Source organism: Oncorhynchus nerka, linkage group LG20 (assembly GCF_034236695.1).
Source record: "Oncorhynchus nerka isolate Pitt River linkage group LG20, Oner_Uvic_2.0, whole genome shotgun sequence".
NCBI lineage: Eukaryota > Metazoa > Chordata > Actinopteri > Salmoniformes > Salmonidae > Oncorhynchus > Oncorhynchus nerka.
In genome coordinates this window covers 1,111,162-1,135,772 of record NC_088415.1, presented here as the reverse complement: position 1 = coordinate 1,135,772, position 24,611 = coordinate 1,111,162, and the positions used below count along the sequence as shown (strand labels likewise).

At 46.0% G+C, this 24,611-nt stretch overlaps 1 protein-coding gene across 1 annotated transcript in view; it reads left to right on the top strand.

Moving 5' to 3' along the window:
- LOC115126698 (RNA-binding protein 10-like) overlaps window positions 1–24,513 on the top strand; it is a 93,541-nt gene extending 69,028 nt beyond the window's left edge. The window contains exons 21-22 of the mRNA XM_065005116.1: window positions 23,539–23,648; window positions 24,283–24,513. Coding sequence (XP_064861188.1) covers window positions 23,539–23,648; window positions 24,283–24,373 — 201 coding nt within the window. The 3' untranslated portion in view covers window positions 24,374–24,513. The remainder of the gene's footprint in view (window positions 1–23,538; window positions 23,649–24,282) is intronic.
- Window positions 24,514–24,611: the final 98 nt, after the last annotated feature.

Here is a 24,611-nt window from a genome sequence, read left to right as displayed (position 1 = left end):
GTAGTGGGGTGGTAGATGTCTAGTCTCCCTTATGGCTCTAATCTGATAGTGGTAGATGTCTAGTCTCCTTTATGGCTCTAATCTGATAGTGGTAGATGTCTAGTCTCCCTTATGGCTCTAACCTGATAGTGGTAGTGGGGTGGTAGATGTCTAGTCTCCCTTATGGCTCTAATCTGATAGTGGTAGATGTCTAGTCTCCTTTATGGCTCTAATCTGATAGTGGTAGATGTCTAGTCTCCCTTATGGCTTTAACCTGATAGTGGTAGTGGGGTGGTAGATGTCTGGTCTCCTTTATGGCTCTAATCTGATAGTGGTAGTGGGGTGGTAGATGTCTCCTTTATGGCTCTAATCTGATAGTGGTAGTGGGTGGTAGATGTCTAGTCTCCATTTTGGCTCTACTCTGATAGTGGTAGATGTCTAGTCTCCCTTATGGCTCTAATCTGATAGTGGTAGATGTCTAGTCTCCCTTATGGCTCTAATCTGATAGTGGTAGATGTCTAGTCTCCTTTATGGCTCTAATCTGATAGTGGTAGTGGGGTGGTAGATGTCTAGTCTCCTTTATGGCTCTAATCTGATAGTGGGGTGGTAGATGTCTAGTCTCCCTTATGGCTCTAACCTGATAGTGGGGTGGTAGATGGCTAGTCTCCTTTGTGGCTCTAATCTGATAGTGGGGTGGTAGTTGTCTAGTCTCCCTTAGGTCTCTAATCTGATAGTGGTAGGGGTGGAGAGGTTGAGTCTACTTTATGGCTCTAATCTGATAGTGGGGTGGTAAATGTCTCCTTTATGGCTCTAATCTGATCGTGGTAGTGGGGTGGTAGTTGTCTAGTCTCCCTTATGGCTCTAACCTGATAGTGGGGTGGTAGTTGTCTAGTCTCCCTTATGGCTCTAACCTGGTAGTGGGGTGGTAGTTGTCTAGTCTCCCTTAGGTCTCTAATCTGATAGTGGGGTGGTAGATGGCTAGTCTCCTTTGTGGCTCTAATCTGATAGTGGTAGTGGGGTGGTAGATGTCTTGTCTCCTTTATGGCTCTAATCTGAATTTGGAAGATGTCTGGTCTCCTTTATGGCTCTAATCTGATAGTGTTAGTGGGGTGGTAGATATATAGTCTCCTTTATGGCTCTAACCTGGTAGTGGGGTGGTAGATGTCTAGGCTCACTTTTTGGCTCTAATCTGATAGTGGGGTGGTGGATTTCTAGTCTCCATTATGGCTCTAATCTGATAGTGGGGTGGTGGATTTCTAGTCTCCTTTATGGCTCTAATCTGATAGTGGTAGTGGGGTGGTAGATGTCTAGTCTCCCTTATGGCTCTAATCTGATAGTGGTAGATGTCTAGTCTCCTTTATGGCTCTAATCTGATAGTGGTAGATGTCTAGTCTCCCTTATGGCTCTAACCTGATAGTGGTAGTGGGGTGGTAGATGTCTAGTCTCCCTTATGGCTCTAATCTGATAGTGGTAGATGTCTAGGCTCCTTTATGGCTCTAATCTGATAGTGGTAGATGTCTAGTCTCCCTTATGGCTTTAACCTGATAGTGGTAGTGGGGTGGTAGATGTCTGGTCTCCTTTATGGCTCTAATCTGATAGTGGTAGTGGGGTGGTAGATGTCTAGTCTCCCTTATGGCTCTAACCTGATAGTGGTAGTGGGGTGGTAGATGTCTAGTCTCCCTTATGGCTCTAATCTGATAGTGGTAGATGTCTAGTCTCCTTTATGGCTCTAATCTGATAGTGGTAGATGTCTAGTCTCCCTTATGGCTATAATCTGATAGTGGTAGTGGGGTGGTAAATGTCTCCTTTATGGCTCTAATCTGATAGTGGTAGATGTCTAGTCTCCTTTATGGCTCTAATCTGGTAGTGGGGTGGTAGATGTCTAGTCTCCTTTATGGCTCTAACCTGATAGTGGGGTGGTAAATGTCTAGTCTCCTTTATGGCTCTAACCTGATAGTGGGGTGGTAAATGTCTAGTCTCCTTTATGGCTCTAATCTGATAGTGGTAAATGTCTAGTCTCCTTTATGGCTCTAATCTGGTAGTGGTAGTGGGGTGGTAGATGTCTCCTTTATGGCTCTAATCTGATAGTGGTAGTGGGGTGGTAGATGTCTCCTTTATGGCTCTAATCTGATAGTGGTAGTGGGGTGGTAGATGTCTCCTTTATGGCTCTAATCTGGTAGTGGGGTGGTAGATGTCTCCTTTATGGCTCTAATCTGATAGTGGGGTGGTAGATGTCTCCTTTATGGCTCTAATCTGATAGTGGGGTGGTAGATGTCTCCTTTATGGCTCTAATCTGGTAGTGGGGTGGTAGATGCCTCCTTTATGGCTCTAATCTGATAGTGGGGTGGTAGATGTCTCCTTTATGGCTCTAATCTGGTAGTGGGGTGGTAGATGCCTCCTTTATGGCTCTAATCTGGTAGTGGTAGTGGGGTGGTAGATGTCTCCTTTATGGCTCTAATCTGGTAGTGGGGTGGTAGATGTCTCCTTTATGGCTCTAATCTGGTAGTGGTAGTGGGGTGGTAGATGTCTCCTTTATGGCTCTAATCTGGTAGTGGTAGTGGGGTGGTAGATGTCTCCTTTATGGCTCTAATCTGGTAGTGGGGTGGTAGATGCCTCCTTTATGGCTCTAATCTGGTAGTGGTAGTGGGGTGGTAGATGTCTCCTTTATGGCTCTAATCTGGTAGTGGGGTGGTAGATGTCTCCTTTATGGCTCTAATCTGGTAGTGGTAGTGGGGTGGTAGATGTCTCCTTTATGGCTCTAATCTGGTAGTGGGGTGGTAGATGCCTCCTTTATGGCTCTAATCTGATAGTGGTAGTGGGGTGGTAGATGCCTCCTTTATGGCTCTAATCTGATAGTGGGGTGGTAGATGCCTCCTTTATGGCTCTAATCTGATAGTGGGGTGGTAGATGCCTCCTTTATGGCTCTAATCTGATAGTGGGGTGGTAGATGCCTCCTTTATGGCTCTAATCTGATAGTGGGGTGGTAGATGCCTCCTTTATGGCTCTAATCTGGTAGTGGGGTGGTAGATGTCTCCTTTATGGCTCTAATCTGATAGTGGTAGTGGGGTGGTAGATGTCTCCTTTATGGCTCTAATCTGGTAGTGGGGTGGTAGATGTCTCCTTTATGGCTCTAATCTGATAGTGGGGTGGTAGATGCCTCCTTTATGGCTCTAATCTGATAGTGGGGTGGTAGATGCCTCCTTTATGGCTCTAATCTGATAGTGGTAGTGGGGTGGTAGATGTCTCCTTTATGGCTCTAATCTGATAGTGGTAGTGGGGTGGTAGATGCCTCCTTTATGGCTCTAATCTGATAGTGGGGTGGTAGATGTCTCCTTTATGGCTCTAATCTGATAGTGGTAGTGGGGTGGTAAATGTCTCCTTTATGGCTCTAATCTGATAGTGGTAGTGGGGTGGTAGATGCCTCCTTTATGGCTCTAATCTGATAGTGGGGTGGTAGATGACTCCTTTATGGCTCTAATCTGACAGTGGTAGATGTCTAGTCTCCTTTATGGCTCTAATCTGGTAGTGGGGTGGTAGATGTCTAGTCTCCTTTATGGCTCTAACCTGATAGTGGGGTGGTAAATGTCTAGTCTCCTTTATGGCTCTAATTTGGTAGTGGGGTGGTAGATGTCTAGTCTCCTTTATGGCTCTAACCTGATAGTGGGGTGGTAAATGTCTAGTCTCCTTTATGGCTCTAATCTGGTAGTGGTAGTGGGGTGGTAGATGTCTCCTTTATGGCTCTAATCTGATAGTGGTAGTGGGGTGGTAGATGTCTCCTTTATGGCTCTAATCTGATAGTGGTAGTGGGGTGGTAGATGTCTCCTTTATGGCTCTAATCTGATAGTGGTAGTGGGGTGGTAGATGTCTAGTCTCCCTTATGGCTCTAATCTGATAGTGGTAGATGTCTAGTCTCCTTTATGGCTCTAATCTGATAGTGGTAGATGTCTAGTCTCCCTTATGGCTCTAACCTGATAGTGGTAGTGGGGTGGTAGATGTCTAGTCTCCCTTATGGCTCTAATCTGATAGTGGTAGATGTCTAGTCTCCTTTATGGCTCTAATCTGATAGTGGTAGATGTCTAGTCTCCCTTATGGCTTTAACCTGATAGTGGTAGTGGGGTGGTAGATGTCTGGTCTCCTTTATGGCTCTAATCTGATAGTGGTAGTGGGGTGGTAGATGTCTAGTCTCCCTTATGGCTCTAACCTGATAGTGGTAGTGGGGTGGTAGATGTCTAGTCTCCCTTATGGCTCTAATCTGATAGTGGTAGATGTCTAGTCTCCTTTATGGCTCTAATCTGATAGTGGTAGATGTCTAGTCTCCCTTATGGCTCTAACCTGATAGTGGTAGTGGGGTGGTAGATGTCTAGTCTCCCTTATGGCTATAATCTGATAGTGGTAGTGGGGTGGTAAATGTCTCCTTTATGGCTCTAATCTGATAGTTGTAGATGTCTAGTCTCCTTTATGGCTCTAATCTGGTAGTGGGGTGGTAGATGTCTAGTCTCCTTTATGGCTCTAACCTGATAGTGGGGTGGTAAATGTCTAGTCTCCTTTATGGCTCTAACCTGATAGTGGGGTGGTAAATGTCTAGTCTCCTTTATGGCTCTAATCTGATAGTGGTAAATGTCTAGTCTCCTTTATGGCTCTAATCTGGTAGTGGTAGTGGGGTGGTAGATGTCTCCTTTATGGCTCTAATCTGATAGTGGTAGTGGGGTGGTAGATGTCTCCTTTATGGCTCTAATCTGATAGTGGTAGTGGGGTGGTAGATGTCTCCTTTATGGCTCTAATCTGGTAGTGGGGTGGTAGATGTCTCCTTTATGGCTCTAATCTGATAGTGGGGTGGTAGATGTCTCCTTTATGGCTCTAATCTGATAGTGGTAAATGTCTAGTCTCCTTTATGGCTCTAATCTGGTAGTGGTAGTGGGGTGGTAGATGTCTCCTTTATGGCTCTAATCTGATAGTGGTAGTGGGGTGGTAGATGTCTCCTTTATGGCTCTAATCTGATAGTGGGGTGGTAGATGTCTCCTTTATGGCTCTAATCTGATAGTGGGGTGGTAGATGTCTCCTTTATGGCTCTAATCTGGTAGTGGGGTGGTAGATGCCTCCTTTATGGCTCTAATCTGATAGTGGGGTGGTAGATGTCTCCTTTATGGCTCTAATCTGGTAGTGGGGTGGTAGATGCCTCCTTTATGGCTCTAATCTGGTAGTGGTAGTGGGGTGGTAGATGTCTCCTTTATGGCTCTAATCTGGTAGTGGGGTGGTAGATGTCTCCTTTATGGCTCTAATCTGGTAGTGGTAGTGGGGTGGTAGATGTCTCCTTTATGGCTCTAATCTGGTAGTGGGGTGGTAGATGCCTCCTTTATGGCTCTAATCTGGTAGTGGTAGTGGGGTGGTAGATGTCTCCTTTATGGCTCTAATCTGGTAGTGGGGTGGTAGATGTCTCCTTTATGGCTCTAATCTGGTAGTGGTAGTGGGGTGGTAGATGTCTCCTTTATGGCTCTAATCTGGTAGTGGGGTGGTAGATGCCTCCTTTATGGCTCTAATCTGATAGTGGTAGTGGGGTGGTAGATGTCTCCTTTATGGCTCTAATCTGATAGTGGGGTGGTAGATGCCTCCTTTATGGCTCTAATCTGATAGTGGGGTGGTAGATGCCTCCTTTATGGCTCTAATCTGGTAGTGGGGTGGTAGATGTCTCCTTTATGGCTCTAATCTGATAGTGGTAGTGGGGTGGTAGATGTCTCCTTTATGGCTCTAATCTGGTAGTGGGGTGGTAGATGTCTCCTTTATGGCTCTAATCTGATAGTGGGGTGGTAGATGCCTCCTTTATGGCTCTAATCTGATAGTGGTAGATGTCTCCTTTATGGCTCTAATCTGATAGTGGTAGTGGGGTGGTAGATGCCTCCTTTATGGCTCTAATCTGATAGTGGGGTGGTAGATGTCTCCTTTATGGCTCTAATCTGATAGTGGTAGTGGGGTGGTAAATGTCTCCTTTATGGCTCTAATCTGATAGTGGTAGTGGGGTGGTAGATGCCTCCTTTATGGCTCTAATCTGATAGTGGGGTGGTAGATGACTCCTTTATGGCTCTAATCTGATAGTGGTAGATGTCTTGACTCTTTTATGGCTCTAATCTGATAGTGGTAGTGGGGTGGTAGATGCCTCCTTTATGGCTCTAATCTGATAGTGGGGTGGTAGATGTCTCCTTTATGGCTCTAATCTGATAGTGGTAGTGGGGTGGTAAATGTCTCCTTTATGGCTCTAATCTGATAGTGGTAGTGGGGTGGTAGATGCCTCCTTTATGGCTCTAATCTGGTAGTGGGGTGGTAGATGTCTCCTTTATGGCTCTAATCTGATAGTGGGGTGGTAGATGCCTCCTTTATGGCTCTAATCTGATAGTAGGGTGGTAGATGCCTCCTTTATGGCTCTAATCTGATAGTGGTAGTGGGGTGGTAGATGTCTCCTTTATGGCTCTAATCTGATAGTGGTAGTGGGGTGGTAGATGCCTCCTTTATGGCTCTAATCTGATAGTGGGGTGGTAGATGTCTCCTTTATGGCTCTAATCTGATAGTGGTAGTGGGGTGGTAAATGTCTCCTTTATGGCTCTAATCTGATAGTGGTAGTGGGGTGGTAGATGCCTCCTTTATGGCTCTAATCTGATAGTGGGGTGGTAGATGACTCCTTTATGGCTCTAATCTGATAGTGGTAGATGTCTTGACTCTTTTATGGCTCTAATCTGATAGTGGTAGTAGGGTGGTAGATGTCTAGTCTCCTTTATGCTCTAATCTGATAGTGGGGTGGTAGATGTCTAGTCTCCTTTATGGCTCTAATATGATAGTGGTAGATGTCTAGTCTCCATTATGTCTCTAATCTGATGGTGGTAGATATCTAGTCTCCCTTATTATGGCTCTAATCTGATAGTGGTAGTGGGGTGGTAGATGACTAGTCTCCTTTATGGCTCTAATATGATAGTGGTAGTGGGGTGGTAGATGACTCCTGTATGGCTCTAATCTGGTAGTGGGGTGGTAGATGTCTTGTCTCCTTTAGGTCTCTAATCTGATAGTGGTAGATATCTAGTCTCCCTTATTATGGCTCTAATCTGATAGTGGTAGTGGGGTGGTAGATGTCTCCTTTATGGCTCTAATCTGATAGTGGTAGATGTCTAGTCTCCCTTATGGCTCTAATCTGATAGTGGTTGATGTCTAGTCTCCCTTATGGCTCTAATCTGATAGTGGTAGATGTCTAGTCTCCTTTATGGCTCTAATCTGATAGTGGTAGTGGGGTGGTAGAAGTCTAGTCTCCTTTATGGCTCTAATCTGAAAGTGGTAGATGTCTAGTCTCCCTTATGGCTCTAATCTGATAGTGGTAGATGTCTAGTCTCCCTTATGGCTCTAACCTGATAGTGGGGTGGTAGATGGCTAGTCTCCTTTGTGGCTCTAATCTGATAGTGGGGTGGTAGTTGTGTCTCCTTTATGGCTCTAATCTGATAGTGGTAGGGGGTGGAGAGGTTGAGTCTACTTTATGGCTCTAATCTGATAGTGGGGTGGTAAATGTCTCCTTTATGGCTCTAATCTGATCGTGGTAGTGGGGTGGTAGATGTCTCTCCTTATGGCTCTAATCTGATAGTGGGGTGGTAGTTGTCTAGTCTCCCTTATGGCTCTAACCTGGTAGTGGGGTGGTAGTTGTCTAGTCTCCCTTGGGTCTCTAATCTGATAGTGGGTGGTAGATGGCTAGTCTCCTTTGTGGCTCTAATCTGATAGTGGTAGTGGGGTGGTAGATGTCTTGTCTCCTTTATGGCTCTAATCTGAATTTGGAAGATGTCTGGTCTCCTTTATGGCTCTAATCTGATAGTGTTAGTGGGGTGGTAGATATATAGTCTCCTTTATGGCTCTAACCTGGTAGTGGGGTGGTAGATGTCTAGGCTCACTTTTTGGCTCTAATCTGATAGTGGGGTGGTGGATTTCTAGTCTCCTTTATGGCTCTAATCTGATAGTGGTAGTGGGGTGGTAGATGTATAGTCTCCCTTATGGCTCTAATCTGATAGTGGTAGATGTCTAGTCTCCTTTATGGCTCTAATCTGATAGTGGTAGATGTCTCCTTTATGGCTCTAACCTGATAGTGGTAGTGGGGTGGTAGATGTCTAGTCCCTTTATGGCTCTAATCTGATAGTGGTAGATGTCTAGTCTCCTTTATGGCTCTAATCTGATAGTGGTAGATGTCTAGTCTCCCTTATGGCTTTAACCTGATAGTGGTAGTGGGGTGGTAGATGTCTGGTCTCCTTTATGGCTCTAATCTGATAGTGGTAGTGGGGTGGTAGATGTCTAGTCTCCCTTATGGCTCTAACCTGATAGTGGTAGTGGGGTGGTAGATGTCTAGTCTCCCTTATGGCTCTAATCTGATAGTGGTAGATGTCTAGTCTCCTTTATGGCTCTAATCTGATAGTGGTAGATGTCTAGTCTCCCTTATGGCTCTAACCTGATAGTGGTAGTGGGGTGGTAGATGTCTAGTCTCCCTTATGGCTATAATCTGATAGTGGTAGTGGGGTGGTAAATGTCTCCTTTATGGCTCTAATCTGATAGTGGTAGATGTCTAGTCTCCTTTATGGCTCTAACCTGATAGTGGGGTGGTAAATGTCTAGTCTCCTTTATGGCTCTAATCTGGTAGTGGGGTGGTAGATGTCTAGTCTCCTTTATGGCTCTAACCTGATAGTGGGGTGGTACATGTCTAGTCTCCTTTATGGCTCTAATCTGATAGTGGTAAATGTCTAGTCTCCTTTATGGCTCTAATCTGGTAGTGGTAGTGGGGTGGTAGATGTCTCCTTTATGGCTCTAATCTGATAGTGGTAGTGGGGTGGTAGATGTCTCCTTTATGGCTCTAATCTGGTAGTGGGGTGGTAGATGTCTCCTTTATGGCTCTAATCTGATAGTGGGGTGGTAGATGTCTCCTTTATGGCTCTAATCTGATAGTGGGGTGGTAGATGTCTCCTTTATGGCTCTAATCTGATAGTGGGGTGGTAGATGCCTCCTTTATGGCTCTAATCTGATAGTGGTAGTGGGGTGGTAGATGTCTCCTTTATGGCTCTAATCTGATAGTGGGGTGGTAGATGCCTCCTTTATGGCTCTAATCTGATAGTGGGGTGGTAGATGTCTCCTTTATGGCTCTAATCTGGTAGTGGGGTGGTAGATGCCTCCTTTATGGCTCTAATCTGATAGTGGGGTGGTAGATGTCTCCTTTATGGCTCTAATCTGGTAGTGGGGTGGTAGATGCCTCCTTTATGGCTCTAATCTGGTAGTGGTAGTGGGGTGGTAGATGTCTCCTTTATGGCTCTAATCTGGTAGTGGGGTGGTAGATGTCTCCTTTATGGCTCTAATCTGGTAAGTGGTAGTGGGGTGGTAGATGTCTCCTTTATGGCTCTAATCTGGTAGTGGTAGTGGGGTGGTAGATGTCTCCTTTATGGCTCTAATCTGGTAGTGGGGTGGTAGATGCCTCCTTTATGGCTCTAATCTGGTAGTGGTAGTGGGGTGGTAGATGTCTCCTTTATGGCTCTAATCTGGTAGTGGGGTGGTAGATGTCTCCTTTATGGCTCTAATCTGGTAGTGGTAGTGGGGTGGTAGATGTCTCCTTTATGGCTCTAATCTGGTAGTGGGGTGGTAGATGCCTCCTTTATGGCTCTAATCTGATAGTGGTAGTGGGGTGGTATATGTCTCCTTTATGGCTCTAATCTGATAGTGGGGTGGTAGATGCCTCCTTTATGGCTCTAATCTGATAGTGGGGTGGTAGATGCCTCCTTTATGGCTCTAATCTGATAGTGGGGTGGTAGATGCCTCCTTTATGGCTCTAATCTGATAGTGGTAGTGGGGTGGTAGATGTCTCCTTTATGGCTCTAATCTGATAGTGGGGTGGTAGATGCCTCCTTTATGGCTCTAATCTGATAGTGGGGTGGTAGATGCCTCCTTTATGGCTCTAATCTGGCAGTGGGGTGGTAGATGTCTCCTTTATGGCTCTAATCTGATAGTGGTAGTGGGGTGGTAGATGTCTCCTTTATGGCTCTAATCTGGTAGTGGGGTGGTAGATGTCTCCTTTATGGCTCTAATCTGATAGTGGGGTGGTAGATGCCTCCTTTATGGCTCTAATCTGATAGTGGGGTGGTAGATGCCTCCTTTATGGCTCTAATCTGATAGTGGTAGTGGGGTGGTAGATGTCTCCTTTATGGCTCTAATCTGATAGTGGTAGTGGGGTGGTAGATGCCTCCTTTATGGCTCTAATCTGATAGTGGGGTGGTAGATGTCTCCTTTATGGCTTTAATCTGATAGTGGTAGATGTCTTGACTCTTTTATGGCTCTAATCTGATAGTGGTAGGTGTCTAGTCTCCTTTATGGCTCTAATCTGATAGTGGGGTGGTAGATGACTCCTTTATGGCTCTAATCTGATAGTGGTAGATGTCTTGACTCTTTTATGGCTCTAATCTGATAGTGGTAGTAGGGTGGTAGATGTCTAGTCTCCTTTATGGCTCTAATCTGATAGTGGTAGTGGGTGGTAGATGTCTAGTCTCCTTTATGGCTCTAATCTGATAGTGGGGTGGTAGATGTCTAGTCTCCTTTATGGCTCTAATATGATAGTGGTAGATATCTAGTCTCCCTTATTATGGCTCTAATCTGATAGTGGTAGTGGGGTGGTAGATGACTAGTCTCCTTTATGGCTCTAATATGATAGTGGTAGTGGGGTGGTAGATGACTCCTGTATGGCTCTAATCTGGTAGTGGGGTGGTAGATGTCTTGTCTCCTTTAGGTCTCTAATCTGATAGTGGTAGATATCTAGTCTCCCTTATTATGGCTCTAATCTGATAGTGGTAGTGGGGTGGTAGATGTCTCCTTTATGGCTCTAATCTGATAGTGGTAGTGGGTGGTAGATGTCTAGTCTCCATTTTGGCTCTACTCTGATAGTGGTAGATGTCTAGTCTCCCTTATGGCTCTAATCTGATAGTGGTAGATGTCTAGTCTCCCTTATGGCTCTAATCTGATAGTGGTAGATGTCTAGTCTCCTTTATGGCTCTAATCTGATAGTAGTAGTGGGGTGGTAGAAGTCTAGTCTCCTTTATGGCTCTAATCTGAAAGTGGTAGATGTCTAGTCTCCCTTATGGCTCTAATCTGATAGTGGTAGATGTCTAGTCTCCCTTATGGCTCTAACCTGATAGTGGGATGGTAGATGGCTAGTCTCCTTTGTGGCTCTAATCTGATAGTGGGGTGGTAGTTGTCTAGTCTCCCTTAGGTCTCTAATCTGATAGTGGTAGTGGGTGGTAGATGTCTAGTCTCCTTTATGGCTCTAATCTGATAGTGGGGTGGTAGATGTCTAGTCTCCTTTATGGCTCTAATATGATAGTGGTAGATGTCTAGTCTCCATTATGTCTCTAATCTGATGGTGGTAGATATCTAGTCTCCCTTATTATGGCTCTAATCTGATAGTGGTAGTGGGGTGGTAGATGACTAGTCTCCTTTATGGCTCTAATATGATAGTGGTAGTGGGGTGGTAGATGACTCCTGTATGGCTCTAATCTGGTAGTGGGGTGGTAGATGTCTTGTCTCCTTTAGGTCTCTAATCTGATAGTGGTAGATATCTAGTCTCCCTTATTATGGCTCTAATCTGATAGTGGTAGTGGGGTGGTAGATGTCTCCTTTATGGCTCTAATCTGATAGTGGTAGTGGGTGGTAGATGTCTAGTCTCCATTTTGGCTCTACTCTGATAGTGGTAGATGTCTAGTCTCCCTTATGGCTCTAATCTGATAGTGGTAGATGTCTAGTCTCCCTTATGGCTCTAATCTGATAGTGGTAGATGTCTAGTCTCCTTTATGGCTCTAATCTGATAGTGGTAGTGGGGTGGTAGAAGTCTAGTCTCCTTTATGGCTCTAATCTGAAAGTGGTAGATGTCTAGTCTCCCTTATGGCTCTAATCTGATAGTGGTAGATGTCTAGTCTCCCTTATGGCTCTAACCTGATAGTGGGATGGTAGATGGCTAGTCTCCTTTGTGGCTCTAATCTGATAGTGGGGTGGTAGTTGTCTAGTCTCCCTTAGGTCTCTAATCTGATAGTGGTAGGGGTGGAGAGGTTGAGTCTACTTTATGGCTCTAATCTGATAGTGGGGTGGTAAATGTCTCCTTTATGGCTCTAATCTGATCGTGGTAGTGGGGTGGTAGTTGTCTAGTCTCCCTTATGGCTCTAACCTGATAGTGGGGTGGTAGTTGTCTAGTCTCCCTTATGGCTCTAACCTGGTAGTGGGGTGGTAGTTGTCTAGTCTCCCTTAGGTCTCTAATCTGATAGTGGGGTGGTAGATGGCTAGTCTCCTTTATGGCTCTAATCTGAAAGTGGTAGATGTCTAGTCTCCCTTATGGCTCTAATCTGATAGTGGTAGATGTCTAGTCTCCTTTATGGCTCTAATCTGATAGTGGTAGTGGGGTGGTAGATGTCTTGTCTCCTTTATGGCTCTAATCTGAATTTGGAAGAGGTCTGGTCTCCTTTATGGCTCTAATCTGATAGTGTTAGTGGGGTGGTAGATATATAGTCTCCTTTATGGCTCTAACCTGGTAGTGGGGTGGTAGATGTCTAGGCTCACTTTTTGCTCTAATCTGATAGTGGGGTGGTGGATTTCTAGTCTCCATTATGGCTCTAATCTGATAGTGGGGTGGTGGATTTCTAGTCTCCTTTATTTACATTTACATTTACATTTAAGTCATTTAGCAGACGCTCTTATCCAGAGCGACTTACAAATTGGTGCATTCACCTTATGACCTCCAGTGGAACAGTAGTGCATCTAAATCTTTTCAGGGGGAGGGGGGGTGAGAGGGATTACTTTATCCTATCCTAGGTATTCCTTAAAGAGGTGGGGTTTCAGGTGTCTCCGGAAGGTGGTGATTGACTCCGCTGTCCTGGCGTGGTGAGGGAGTTTGTTCCACCATTGGGGGCCAGAGCAGCGAACAGTTTTGACTGGGCTGAGCGGGAACTGTACTTCCTCAGTGGTAGGGAGGCGAGCAGGCCAGAGGTGGATGAACGCAGTGCCCTTGTTTGGGTGTAGGGCCTGATCAGAGCCTGGAGGTACTGAGGTGCCGTTCCCCTCACAGCTCCGTAGGCAAGCACCATGGTCTTGTAGCGGATGCGAGCTTCAACTGGAAGCCAGTGGAGGGAGCGGAGGAGCGGGGTGACGTGAGAGAACTTGGGAAGGTTGAACACCAGACGGGCTGCGGCGTTCTGGATGAGTTGTAGGGGTTTAATGGCACAGGCAGGGAGCCCAGCCAACAGCGAGTTGCAGTAATCCAGACGGGAGATGACAAGTGCCTGGATTAGGACCTGCGCCGCTTCCTGTGTGAGGCAGGGTCGTACTCTGCTGTTGTAGAGCATGAACCTGAGGAACGGGCCACCGCCTTGATGTTAGTTGAGAACGACAGGGTGTTGTCCAGGATCACGCCAAGGTTCTTAGCGCTCTGGGAGGAGGACACAATGGAGTTGTCAACCGTGATGGCGAGATCATGGAACGGGCAGTCCTTCTCCGGGAGGAAGAGCAGCTCCGTCTTGCCGAGGTTCAGCTTGAGGTGGTGATCCGTCATCCACACGGATATGTCTGCCAGACATGCAGAGATGCGATTCGCCACCTGGTCATCAGAAGGGGGAAAGGAGAAGATTAATTGTGTGTCGTCTGCATAGCAATGATAGGAGAGACCATGTGAGGTTATGACAGAGCCAAGTGACTTGGTGTATAGCGAGAATAGGAGAGGGCCTAGAACAGAGCCCTGGGCTCTTTATGGCTCTAATCTGATAGTGGTAGTGGGGTGGTAGATGTCTAGTCTCCCTTATGGCTCTAATCTGATAGTGGTAGATGTCTAGACTCCTTTATGGCTCTAATCTGATAGTGGTAGATGTCTAGTCTCCCTTATGGCTCTAACCTGATAGTGGTAGTGGGGTGGTAGATGTCTAGTCTCCCTTATGGCTCTAATCTGATAGTGGTAGATGTCTAGTCTCCTTTATGGCTCTAATCTGATAGTGGTAGATGTCTAGTCTCCCTTATGGCTTTAACCTGATAGTGGTAGTAGGGTGGTAGATGTCTGGTCTCCTTTATGGCTCTAATCTGATAGTGGTAGTGGGGTGGTAGATGTCTAGTCTCCCTTATGGCTCTAACCTGATAGTGGTAGTGGGGTGGTAGATGTCTAGTCTCCCTTATGGCTCTAATCTGATAGTGGTAGATGTCTAGTCTCCTTTATGGCTCTAATCTGATAGTGGTAGATGTCTAGTCTCCCTTATGGCTCTAACCTGATAGTGGTAGTGGGGTGGTAGATGTCTAGTCTCCCTTATGGCTATAATCTGATAGTGGTAGTGGGGTGGTAAATGTCTCCTTTATGGCTCTAATCTGATAGTGGTAGATGTCTAGTCTCCTTTATGGCTCTAATCTGGTAGTGGGGTGGTAGATGTCTAGTCTCCTTTATGGCTCTAACCTGATAGTGGGGTGGTAAATGTCTAGTCTCCTTTATGGCTCTAATCTGGTAGTGGGGTGGTAGATGTCTTCTTTATGGCTCTAATCTGGTAGTGGGGTGGTAGATGCCTCCTTTATGGCTCTAATCTGGTAGTGGTAGTGGGGTGGTAGATGTCTCCTTTATGGCTCTAATCTGGTAGTGGGGTGGTAGATGTCTCCTTTATGGCTCTAATCTGGTAGTGGTAGTGGGGTGGTAGATGTCTCCTTTATGGCTCTAATCTGATAGTGGTAGTGGGGTGGTAGATGTCTCCTTTATGGCTCTAATCTGATAGTGGTAGTGGGGTGGTAGATGTCTCCTTTATGGCTCTAATCTGGTAGTGGGGTGGTAGATGTCTCCTTTATGGCTCTAATCTGATAGTGGTAGTGGGGTGGTAGATGTCTCCTTTATGGCTCTAATCTGATAGTGGGGTGGTAGATGCCTCCTTTATGGCTCTAATCTGATAGTGGGGTGGTAGATGCCTCCTTTATGGCTCTAATCTGATAGTGGGGTGGTAGATGCCTCCTTTATGGCTCTAATCTGATAGTGGGGTGGTAGATGCCTCCTTTATGGCTCTAATCTGATAGTGGGGTGGTAGATGTCTCCTTTATGGCTCTAATCTGGTAGTGGGGTGGTAGATGTCTCCTTTATGGCTCTAATCTGGTAGTGGGGTGGTAGATGCCTCCTTTATGGCTCTAATCTGGTAGTGGTAGTGGGGTGGTAGATGTCTCCTTTATGGCTCTAATCTGGTAGTGGGGTGGTAGATGTCTCCTTTATGGCTCTAATCTGGTAGTGGTAGTGGGGTGGTAGATGACTCCTTTATGGCTCTAATCTGGTAGTGGTAGTGGGGTGGTAGATGTCTCCTTTATGGCTCTAATCTGGTAGTGGGGTGGTAGATGTCTCCTTTATGGCTCTAATCTGGTAGTGGGGTGGTAGATGCCTCCTTTATGGCTCTAATCTGGTAGTGGTAGTGGGGTGGTAGATGTGTCCTTTATGGCTCTAATCTGGTAGTGGGGTGGTAGATGTCTCCTTTATGGCTCTAATCTGGTAGTGGTAGTGGGGTGGTAGATGTCTCCTTTATGGCTCTAATCTGGTAGTGGGGTGGTAGATGCCTCCTTTATGGCTCTAATCTGATAGTGGTAGTGGGGTGGTAGATGTCTCCTTTATGGCTCTAATCTGATAGTGGGGTGGTAGATGCCTCCTTTATGGCTCTAATCTGATAGTGGTAGTGGGGTGGTAGATGTCTCCTTTATGGCTCTAATCTGATAGTGGGGTGGTAGATGCCTCCTTTATGGCTCTAATCTGATAGTGGGGTGGTAGATGCCTCCTTTATGGCTCTAATCTGGTAGTGGGGTGGTAGATGTCTCCTTTATGGCTCTAATCTGATAGTGGTAGTGGGGTGGTAGATGTCTCCTTTATGGCTCTAATCTGGTAGTGGGGTGGTAGATGTCTCCTTTATGGCTCTAATCTGATAGTGGGGTGGTAGATGCCTCCTTTATGGCTCTAATCTGATAGTGGGGTGGTAGATGCCTCCTTTATGGCTCTAATCTGATAGTGGTAGTGGGGTGGTAGATGTCTCCTTTATGGCTCTAATCTGATAGTGGTAGTGGGGTGGTAGATGCCTCCTTTATGGCTCTAATCTGATAGTGGGGTGGTAGATGTCTCCTTTATGGCTTTAATCTGATAGTGGTAGGTGTCTAGTCTCCTTTATGGCTCTAATCTGATAGTGGGGTGGTAGATGACTCCTTTATGGCTCTAATCTGATAGTGGTAGATGTCTTGACTCTTTTATGGCTCTAATCTGATAGTGGTAGTAGGGTGGTAGATGTCTAGTCTCCTTTATGGCTCTAATCTGATAGTGGTAGTGGGTGGTAGATGTCTAGTCTCCTTTATGGCTCTAATCTGATAGTGGGGTGGTAGATGTCTAGTCTCCTTTATGGCTCTAATATGATAGTGGTAGATGTCTAGTCTCCATTATGTCTCTAATCTGATGGTGGTAGATATCTAGTCTCCCTTATTATGGCTCTAATCTGATAGTGGTAGTGGGGTGGTAGATGACTAGTCTCCTTTATGGCTCTAATATGATAGTGGTAGTGGGGTGGTAGATGACTCCTGTATGGCTCTAATCTGGTAGTGGGGTGGTAGATGTCTTGTCTCCTTTAGGTCTCTAATCTGATAGTGGTAGATATCTAGTCTCCCTTATTATGGCTCTAATCTGATAGTGGTAGTGGGGTGGTAGATGTCTCCTTTATGGCTCTAATCTGATAGTGGTAGTGGGTGGTAGATGTCTAGTCTCCATTTTGGCTCTACTCTGATAGTGGTAGATGTCTAGTCTCCCTTATGGCTCTAATCTGATAGTGGTAGATGTCTAGTCTCCCTTATGGCTCTAATCTGATAGTGGTAGATGTCTAGTCTCCTTTATGGCTCTAATCTGATAGTGGTAGTGGGGTGGTAGAAGTCTAGTCTCCTTTATGGCTCTAATCTGAAAGTGGTAGATGTCTAGTCTCCCTTATGGCTCTAATCTGATAGTGGTAGATGTCTAGTCTCCCTTATGGCTCTAACCTGATAGTGGGATGGTAGATGTCTAGTCTCCTTTATGGCTCTAATCTGATAGTGGGGTGGTAGATGTCTAGTCTCCTTTATGGCTCTAATATGATAGTGGTAGATGTCTAGTCTCCATTATGTCTCTAATCTGATGGTGGTAGATATCTAGTCGCCCTTATTATGGCTCTAATCTGATAGTGGTAGTGGGGTGGTAGATGACTAGTCTCCTTTATGGCTCTAATATGATAGTGGTAGTGGGGTGGTAGATGACTCCTGTATGGCTCTAATCTGGTAGTGGGGTGGTAGATGTCTTGTCTCCTTTAGGTCTCTAATCTGATAGTGGTAGATATCTAGTCTCCCTTATTATGGCTCTAATCTGATAGTGGTAGTGGGGTGGTAGATGTCTCCTTTATGGCTCTAATCTGATAGTGGTAGTGGGTGGTAGATGTCTAGTCTCCATTTTGGCTCTAATCTGATAGTGGTAGATGTCTAGTCTCCCTTATGGCTCTAATCTGATAGTGGTAGATGTCTAGTCTCCCTTATGGCTCTAATCTGATAGTGGTAGATGTCTAGTCTCCTTTATGGCTCTAATCTGATAGTGGTAGTGGGGTGGTAGAAGTCTAGTCTTCTTTATGGCTCTAATCTGAAAGTGGTAGATGTCTAGTCTCCCTTATGGCTCTAATCTGATAGTGGTAGATGTCTAGTCTCCCTTATGGCTCTAACCTGATAGTGGGATGGTAGATGGCTAGTCTCCTTTGTGGCTCTAATCTGATAGTGGGGTGGTAGATGCCTCCTTTATGGCTCTAATCTGATAGTGGGGTGGTAGATGCCTCCTTTATGGCTCTAATCTGATAGTGGGGTGGTAGATGCCTCCTTTATGGCTCTAATCTGATAGTGGGGTGGTAGATGCCTCCTTTATGGCTCTAATCTGATAGTGGGGTGGTAGATGTCTCCTTTATGGCTCTAATCTGGTAGTGGGGTGGTAGATGTCTCCTTTATGGCTCTAATCTGGTAGTGGGGTGGTAGATGCCTCCTTTATGGCTCTAATCTGGTAGTGGTAGTGGGGTGGTAGATGTCTCCTTTATGGCTCTAATCTGGTAGTGGGGTGGTAGATGTCTCCTTTATGGCTCTAATCTGGTAGTGGTAGTGGGGTGGTAGATGTCTCCTTTATGGCTCTAATCTGGTAGTGGTAGTGGGGTGGTAGATGTCTCCTTTATGGCTCTAATCTGGTAGTGGGGTGGTAGATGTCTCTTTATGGCTCTAATCTGGTAGTGGGGTGGTAGATGCTAGTCTCCTTTATGGCTCTAATCTGGTAGTGGTAGTGGGGTGGTAGATGTGTCCTTTATGGCTCTAATCTGGTAGTGGGGTGGTAGATGTCTCCTTTATGGCTCTAATCTGGTAGTGGTAGTGGGGTGGTAGATGTCTCCTTTATGGCTCTAATCTGGTAGTGGGGTGGTAGATGCCTCCTTTATGGCTCTAATCTGATAGTGGGGTGGTAGATGCCTCCTTTATGGCTCTAATCTGATAGTGGGGTGGTAGATGCCTCCTTTATGGCTCTAATCTGATAGTGGGGTGGTAGATGCCTCCTTTATGGCTCTAATCTGATAGTGGGGTGGTAGATGCCTCCTTTATGGCTCTAATCTGGTAGTGGTAGTGGGGTGGTAGATGTCTCCTTTATGGCTCTAATCTGATAGTGGTAGTGGGGTGGTAGATGTCTCCTTTATGGCTCTAATCTGATAGTGGTAGTGGGGTGGTAGATGTCTCCTTTATGGCTCTAATCTGGTAGTGGGGTGGTAGATGTCTCCTTTATGGCTCTAATCTGATAGTGGTAGTGGGGTGGTAGATGTCTCCTTTATGGCTCTAATCTGATAGTGGTAGTGTGGTAGATGTCTCCTTTATGGCTCTAATCTGATAGTGGGGTGGTAGATGCCTTTTATGGCTCTAATCTGATAGTGGGGTGGTAGATGTCTCCTTTATGGCTCTAATCTGATAGTGGGGTGGTAGATGTCTCCTTTATGGCTCTAATCTGATAGTGGGGTGGTAGATGTCTCCTTTATGGCTCTAATCTGGTAGTGGTAGTGGGGTGGTAGATGTCTCCTTTATGGTAGTGGGGTGGTAGATGTCTCTTTATGGCTCTAATCTGGTAGTGGTAGTGGGGTGGTAGATGTCTCCTTTATGGCTCTAATCTGGTAGTGGTAGGGGGTGGTAGATGTCTCCTTTATGGCTCTAATCTGGTAGTGGGGTGGTAGATGTCTCCTTTATGGCTCTAATCTGGTAGTGGGGTGGTAGATGCCTCCTTTATGGCTCTAATCTGGTAGTGGTAGTGGGGTGGTAGATGTGTCCTTTATGGCTCTAATCTGGTAGTGGGGTGGTAGATGTCTCCTTTATGGCTCTAATCTGGTAGTGGTAGTGGGGTGGTAGATGTCTCCTTTATGGCTCTAATCTGGTAGTGGGGTGGTAGATGCCTCCTTTATGGCTCTAATCTGATAGTGGTAGTGGGGTGGTAGATGTCTCCTTTATGGCTCTAATCTGATAGTGGGGTGGTAGATGCCTCCTTTATGGCTCTAATCTGATAGTGGGGTGGTAGATGTCTCCTTTATGGCTCTAATCTGATAGTGGGGTGGTAGATGCCTCCTTTATGGCTCTAATCTGATAGTGGGGTGGTAGATGCCTCCTTTATGGCTCTAATCTGATAGTGGGGTGGTAGATGTCTCCTTTATGGCTCTAATCTGATAGTGGGGTGGTAGATGCCTCCTTTATGGCTCTAATCTGGTAGTGGGGTGGTAGATGTCTCCTTTATGGCTCTAATCTGATAGTGGTAGTGGGGTGGTAGATGTCTCCTTTATGGCTCTAATCTGATAGTGGGGTGGTAGATGTCTCCTTTATGGCTCTAATCTGATAGTGGTAGTGGGGTGGTAGATGTCTCCTTTATGGCTCTAATCTGATAGTGGTAGTGGGGTGGTAGATGCCTCCTTTATGGCTCTAATCTGATAGTGGGGTGGTAGATGTCTCCTTTATGGCTTTAATCTGATAGTGGTAGATGTCTTGACTCTTTTATGGCTCTAATCTGATAGTGGTAGGTGTCTAGTCTCCTTTATGGCTCTAATCTGATAGTGGGGTGGTAGATGACTCATTTATGGCTCTAATCTGATAGTGGTAGATGTCTTGACTCTTTTATGGCTCTAATCTGATAGTGGTAGTGGGGTGGTAGATGTCTAGTCTCCTTTATGGCTCTAATATGATAGTGGTGGATGTCTAGTCTCCATTATGTCTCTAATCTGATGGTGGTAGATATCTAGTCTCCCTTATTATGGCTCTAATCTGATAGTGGTAGTGGGGTGGTAGATGACTAGTCTCCTTTATGGCTCTAATATGATAGTGGTAGTGGGGTGGTAGATGACTCCTGTATGGCTCTAATCTGGTAGTGGGGTGGTAGATGTCTTGTCTCCTTTAGGTCTCTAATCTGATAGTGGTAGATATCTAGTCTCCCTTATTATGGCTCTAATCTGATAGTGGTAGTGGGGTGGTAGATGTCTCCTTTATGGCTCTAATCTGATAGTGGTAGTGGGTGGTAGATGTCTAGTCTCCCTTATGGCTCTAATCTGATAGTGGTAGATGTCTAGTCTCCTTTATGGCTCTAATCTGATAGTGGTAGTGGGGTGGTAGAAGTCTAGTCTCCTTTATGGCTCTAATCTGAAAGTGGTAGATGTCTAGTCTCCCTTATGGCTCTAATCTGATAGTGGTAGATGTCTAGTCTCCTTTATGGCTCTAATCTGATAGTGGTAGATGTCTAGTCTCCCTTATGGCTTTAACCTGATAGTGGTAGTGGGGTGGTAGATGTCTGGTCTCCTTTATGGCTCTAATCTGATAGTGGTAGTGGGGTGGTAGATGTCTAGTCTCCCTTATGGCTCTAACCTGATAGTGGTAGTGGGGTGGTAGATGTCTAGTCTCCCTTATGGCTCTAATCTGATAGTGGTAGATGTCTAGTCTCCTTTATGGCTCTAATCTGATAGTGGTAGATGTCTAGTCTCCCTTATGGCTCTAACCTGATAGTGGTAGTGGGATGGTAGATGTCTAGTCTCCCTTATGGCTATAATCTGATAGTGGTAGTGGGGTGGTAAATGTCTCCTTTATGGCTCTAATCTGATAGTGGTAGATGTCTAGTCTCCTTTATGGCTCTAATCTGGTAGTGGGGTGGTAGATGTCTAGTCTCCTTTATGGCTCTAACCTGATAGTGGGGTGGTAAATGTCTAGTCTCCTTTATGGCTCTAATCTGGTAGTGGGGTGGTAGATGTCTAGTCTCCTTTATGGCTCTAACCTGATAGTGGGGTGGTAAATGTCTAGTCTCCTTTATGGCTCTAATCTGATAGTGGTAAATGTCTAGTCTCCTTTATGGCTCTAATCTGATAGTGGTAGTGGGGTGGTAGATATCTAGTCTCTGTTAGGTCTCTAATCTGATAGTGGGGTGGTAGATGGCTAGTCTCCTTTATGGCTCTAATCTGATAGTGGTAGTGGGGTGGTAGATGGCTAGTCTCCTTTGTGGCTCTAATCTGATAGTGGTAGTGGGGTGGTAGATATCTAGTCTCTATTAGGTCTCTAATCTGATAGTGGGTGGTAGATGGCTAGTCTCCTTTATGGCTCTAATCTGATAGTGGTAGTGGGGTGGTAGATATCTAGTCTCTATTAGGTCTCTAATCTGATAGTGGGGTGGTAGATGTCTAGTCTCCCTTATGGCTCTAATCTGATAGTGGTAGTGGGGGGGTAGATGTCTAGTCTCCCTTATGGCTCTAATCTGATAGTGGTAGTGAGGTGGTAGATGGCTAGTCTCCTTTGTGGCTCTAATCTGATCGTGGTAGTGGGGTGGTAGATGTCTAGTCTCCCTTATGGCTCTAACCTGATAGTGGTAGTGGGGTGGTAGATGTCTAGTCTCCCTTATGGCTCTAATCTGATAGTGGTAGATGTCTAGTCTCCCTTATGGCTCTAATCTGATAGTGGTAGTGGGGTGGTAAATGTCTAGTCTCCTTTATGGCTCTAATCTGATAGTGGTAGTGGGGTGGTAAATGTCTCCTTTATGGCTCTAATCTGATAGTGGTAGATGTCTAGTCTCCCTTATGGCTCTAATCTGATAGTGGTAGTGGGGTGGTAGATGTCTAGTCTCCCTTATGGCTCTAACCTGATAGTGGTAGATGTCTAGTCTCCCTTATGGCTCTAATCTGATAGTGGTAGATGTCTAGTCTCCATTATGGCTCTAATCTGATAGTGGTAGTGGGGTGGTAGATGTCTAGTCTCCCTTATGGCTCTAACCTGATAGTGGTAGATGTCTAGTCTCCCTTATGGCTCTAATCTGATAGTGGTAGATGTCTAGTCTCCATTATGGCTCTAATCTGATAGTGGTAGATGTCTAGTCTCCCTTATGGCTCTAATCTGATAGTGGTAGTGGGGTGGTAGATATCTAGTCTCTGTTAGGTCTCTAATCTGATAGTGGGGTGGTAAATGGCTAGTCTCCTTTATGGCTCTAATCTGATAGTGGTAGTGGGGTGGTAGATATCTAGTCTCTGTTAGGTCTCTAATCTGATAGTGGGGTGGTAGATGGCTAGTCTCCTTTATGGCTCTAATCTGATAGTGGTAGATGGCTAGTCTCCTTTGTGGCTCTAATCTGATAGTGGTAGTGGGGTGGTAGATATCTAGTCTCTATTAGGTCTCTAATCTGATAGTGGGGTGGTAGATGGCTAGTCTCCTTTATGGCTCTAATCTGATAGTGGTAGTGGGGTGGTAAATGGCTAGTCTCCTTTGTGGCTCTAATCTGATAGTGGTAGTGGGGTGGTAGATGTCTCCTTCGTGGCTCTAATCTGATAGTGGTAGATCTCTCCAGGAACAGGGTTGGAGTTAAAACCTACAGGAGGGTATCTCTCCAGGAACAGGGTTGGAGTTAAAACCTACAGGAGGGTCTCTCTCCAGGAACAGGGTTGGAGTTAAAACCTACAGGAGGGTCTCTCTCCAGGAACAGGGTTGGATTTAAAACCTACAGCAGGGTATCTCTCCAGGAACAGGGTTGGAGTTAAAACCTACAGGAGGGTATTTCTCCAGGAACAGGGTTGGAGTTAAAACCTCCAGGAGGGTCTCTCTCCAGGAACAGGGTTGGAGTTAAAACCTACAGGAGGGTATTTCTCCAGGAACAGGGTTGGAGTGAAAACCTACAGGAGGGTGTCTCTCCAGGAACAAGGTTGGAGAGCCCTGCTCTACCGTGACCCTTCAGTCTTCCGATCATGCTCTGACTCCTGACCCTGTAGTCTTCCGATCATGCTCTGACTCCTGACCCTGTAGTCTTTATTCTGCATTAGGATCCCCATTAGCTGACACCATGACAACAGCTAGTCTACCAGGGGTTCATACACACAACAAGAGATATTAGACTATAGAGTTGGCATTAGAAGGCAGTCACACCGTTGACAGCACGAGACAAGAGGAGACAACAAACAGTAAAATAACTGACATGTCACACATTTACAATTCAATTTCTTTGACCTCTAACCTCAGCAAAACCTGGAACAGAGGTCGTCTCAGCAGGAGGGGGGAGCTGCGGAGAGGAGGGAGAAAGGTCTCCCCACCGAACCACCAGACCCCAAGAAGAGGAAGTACAGCCCGCTGTAAGCACTGCACACACACACACACACACACACACACACACACACACACACACACACACACACACACACACACACACACACACACACACACACACACACACAGACACACACACACACACACACACACACACACAGACAACACACACACAGACACACACACACACACACACACACACACACAGACACACACACACACACACACACACACACACAGACACACACACACACACACACAGACACACAGACAACAGACACACACACACACACACACACACACAGACACACACACACAGACACACACAGACACAGACACACACACACACACACAGACACACACACACACACACACACAGACAACACACACACACACAGACAACACACACACAGACACACACACACACAGACACACACACACAGACACAGACACACACACACACACACAGACAACACACAAACTTCCACACATGATACATAACACATGTTCTCTCCCACCACCTCTCTCTTCCCCTCACTTCCTCTCTCCTCCTCTCTCACTTCCTCTCTCTCTCCTCTCTCTTCCTCTCACTTCCTCTCACTTCCCCTCACTTCCTCTCACTTCCCCTCACTTCCTCCATCCCACTCCATCTCTCTGTAGTGATGGTACGGCTGGCAGTAGTCTAGGTGCCAGGATGCTGCAGGGAGGGGTGAAGAATGGCCTGCTGCTACGTAACATGCAAGTGGACTGACCTCTGACCTCTAGCCCCTGACTGTTAACCCGCTCCAGGGTGAAGTTTCCCCTAGGTCTGTACAGATCTTGGATCAGCTTCCCCTTCCCGAGTCCTAAACTTTTTAAATATTTTTTTTTAATAAACACTTTTTACCCCTTTTCCGTGGTATTCATTTGGTAGTTCGTTTCGTCGCCGCAACTCCCGTACGGACTCTGGAGAGGCGAAGGTCGAGAGCCACGCGTCCTCCGAAACACGA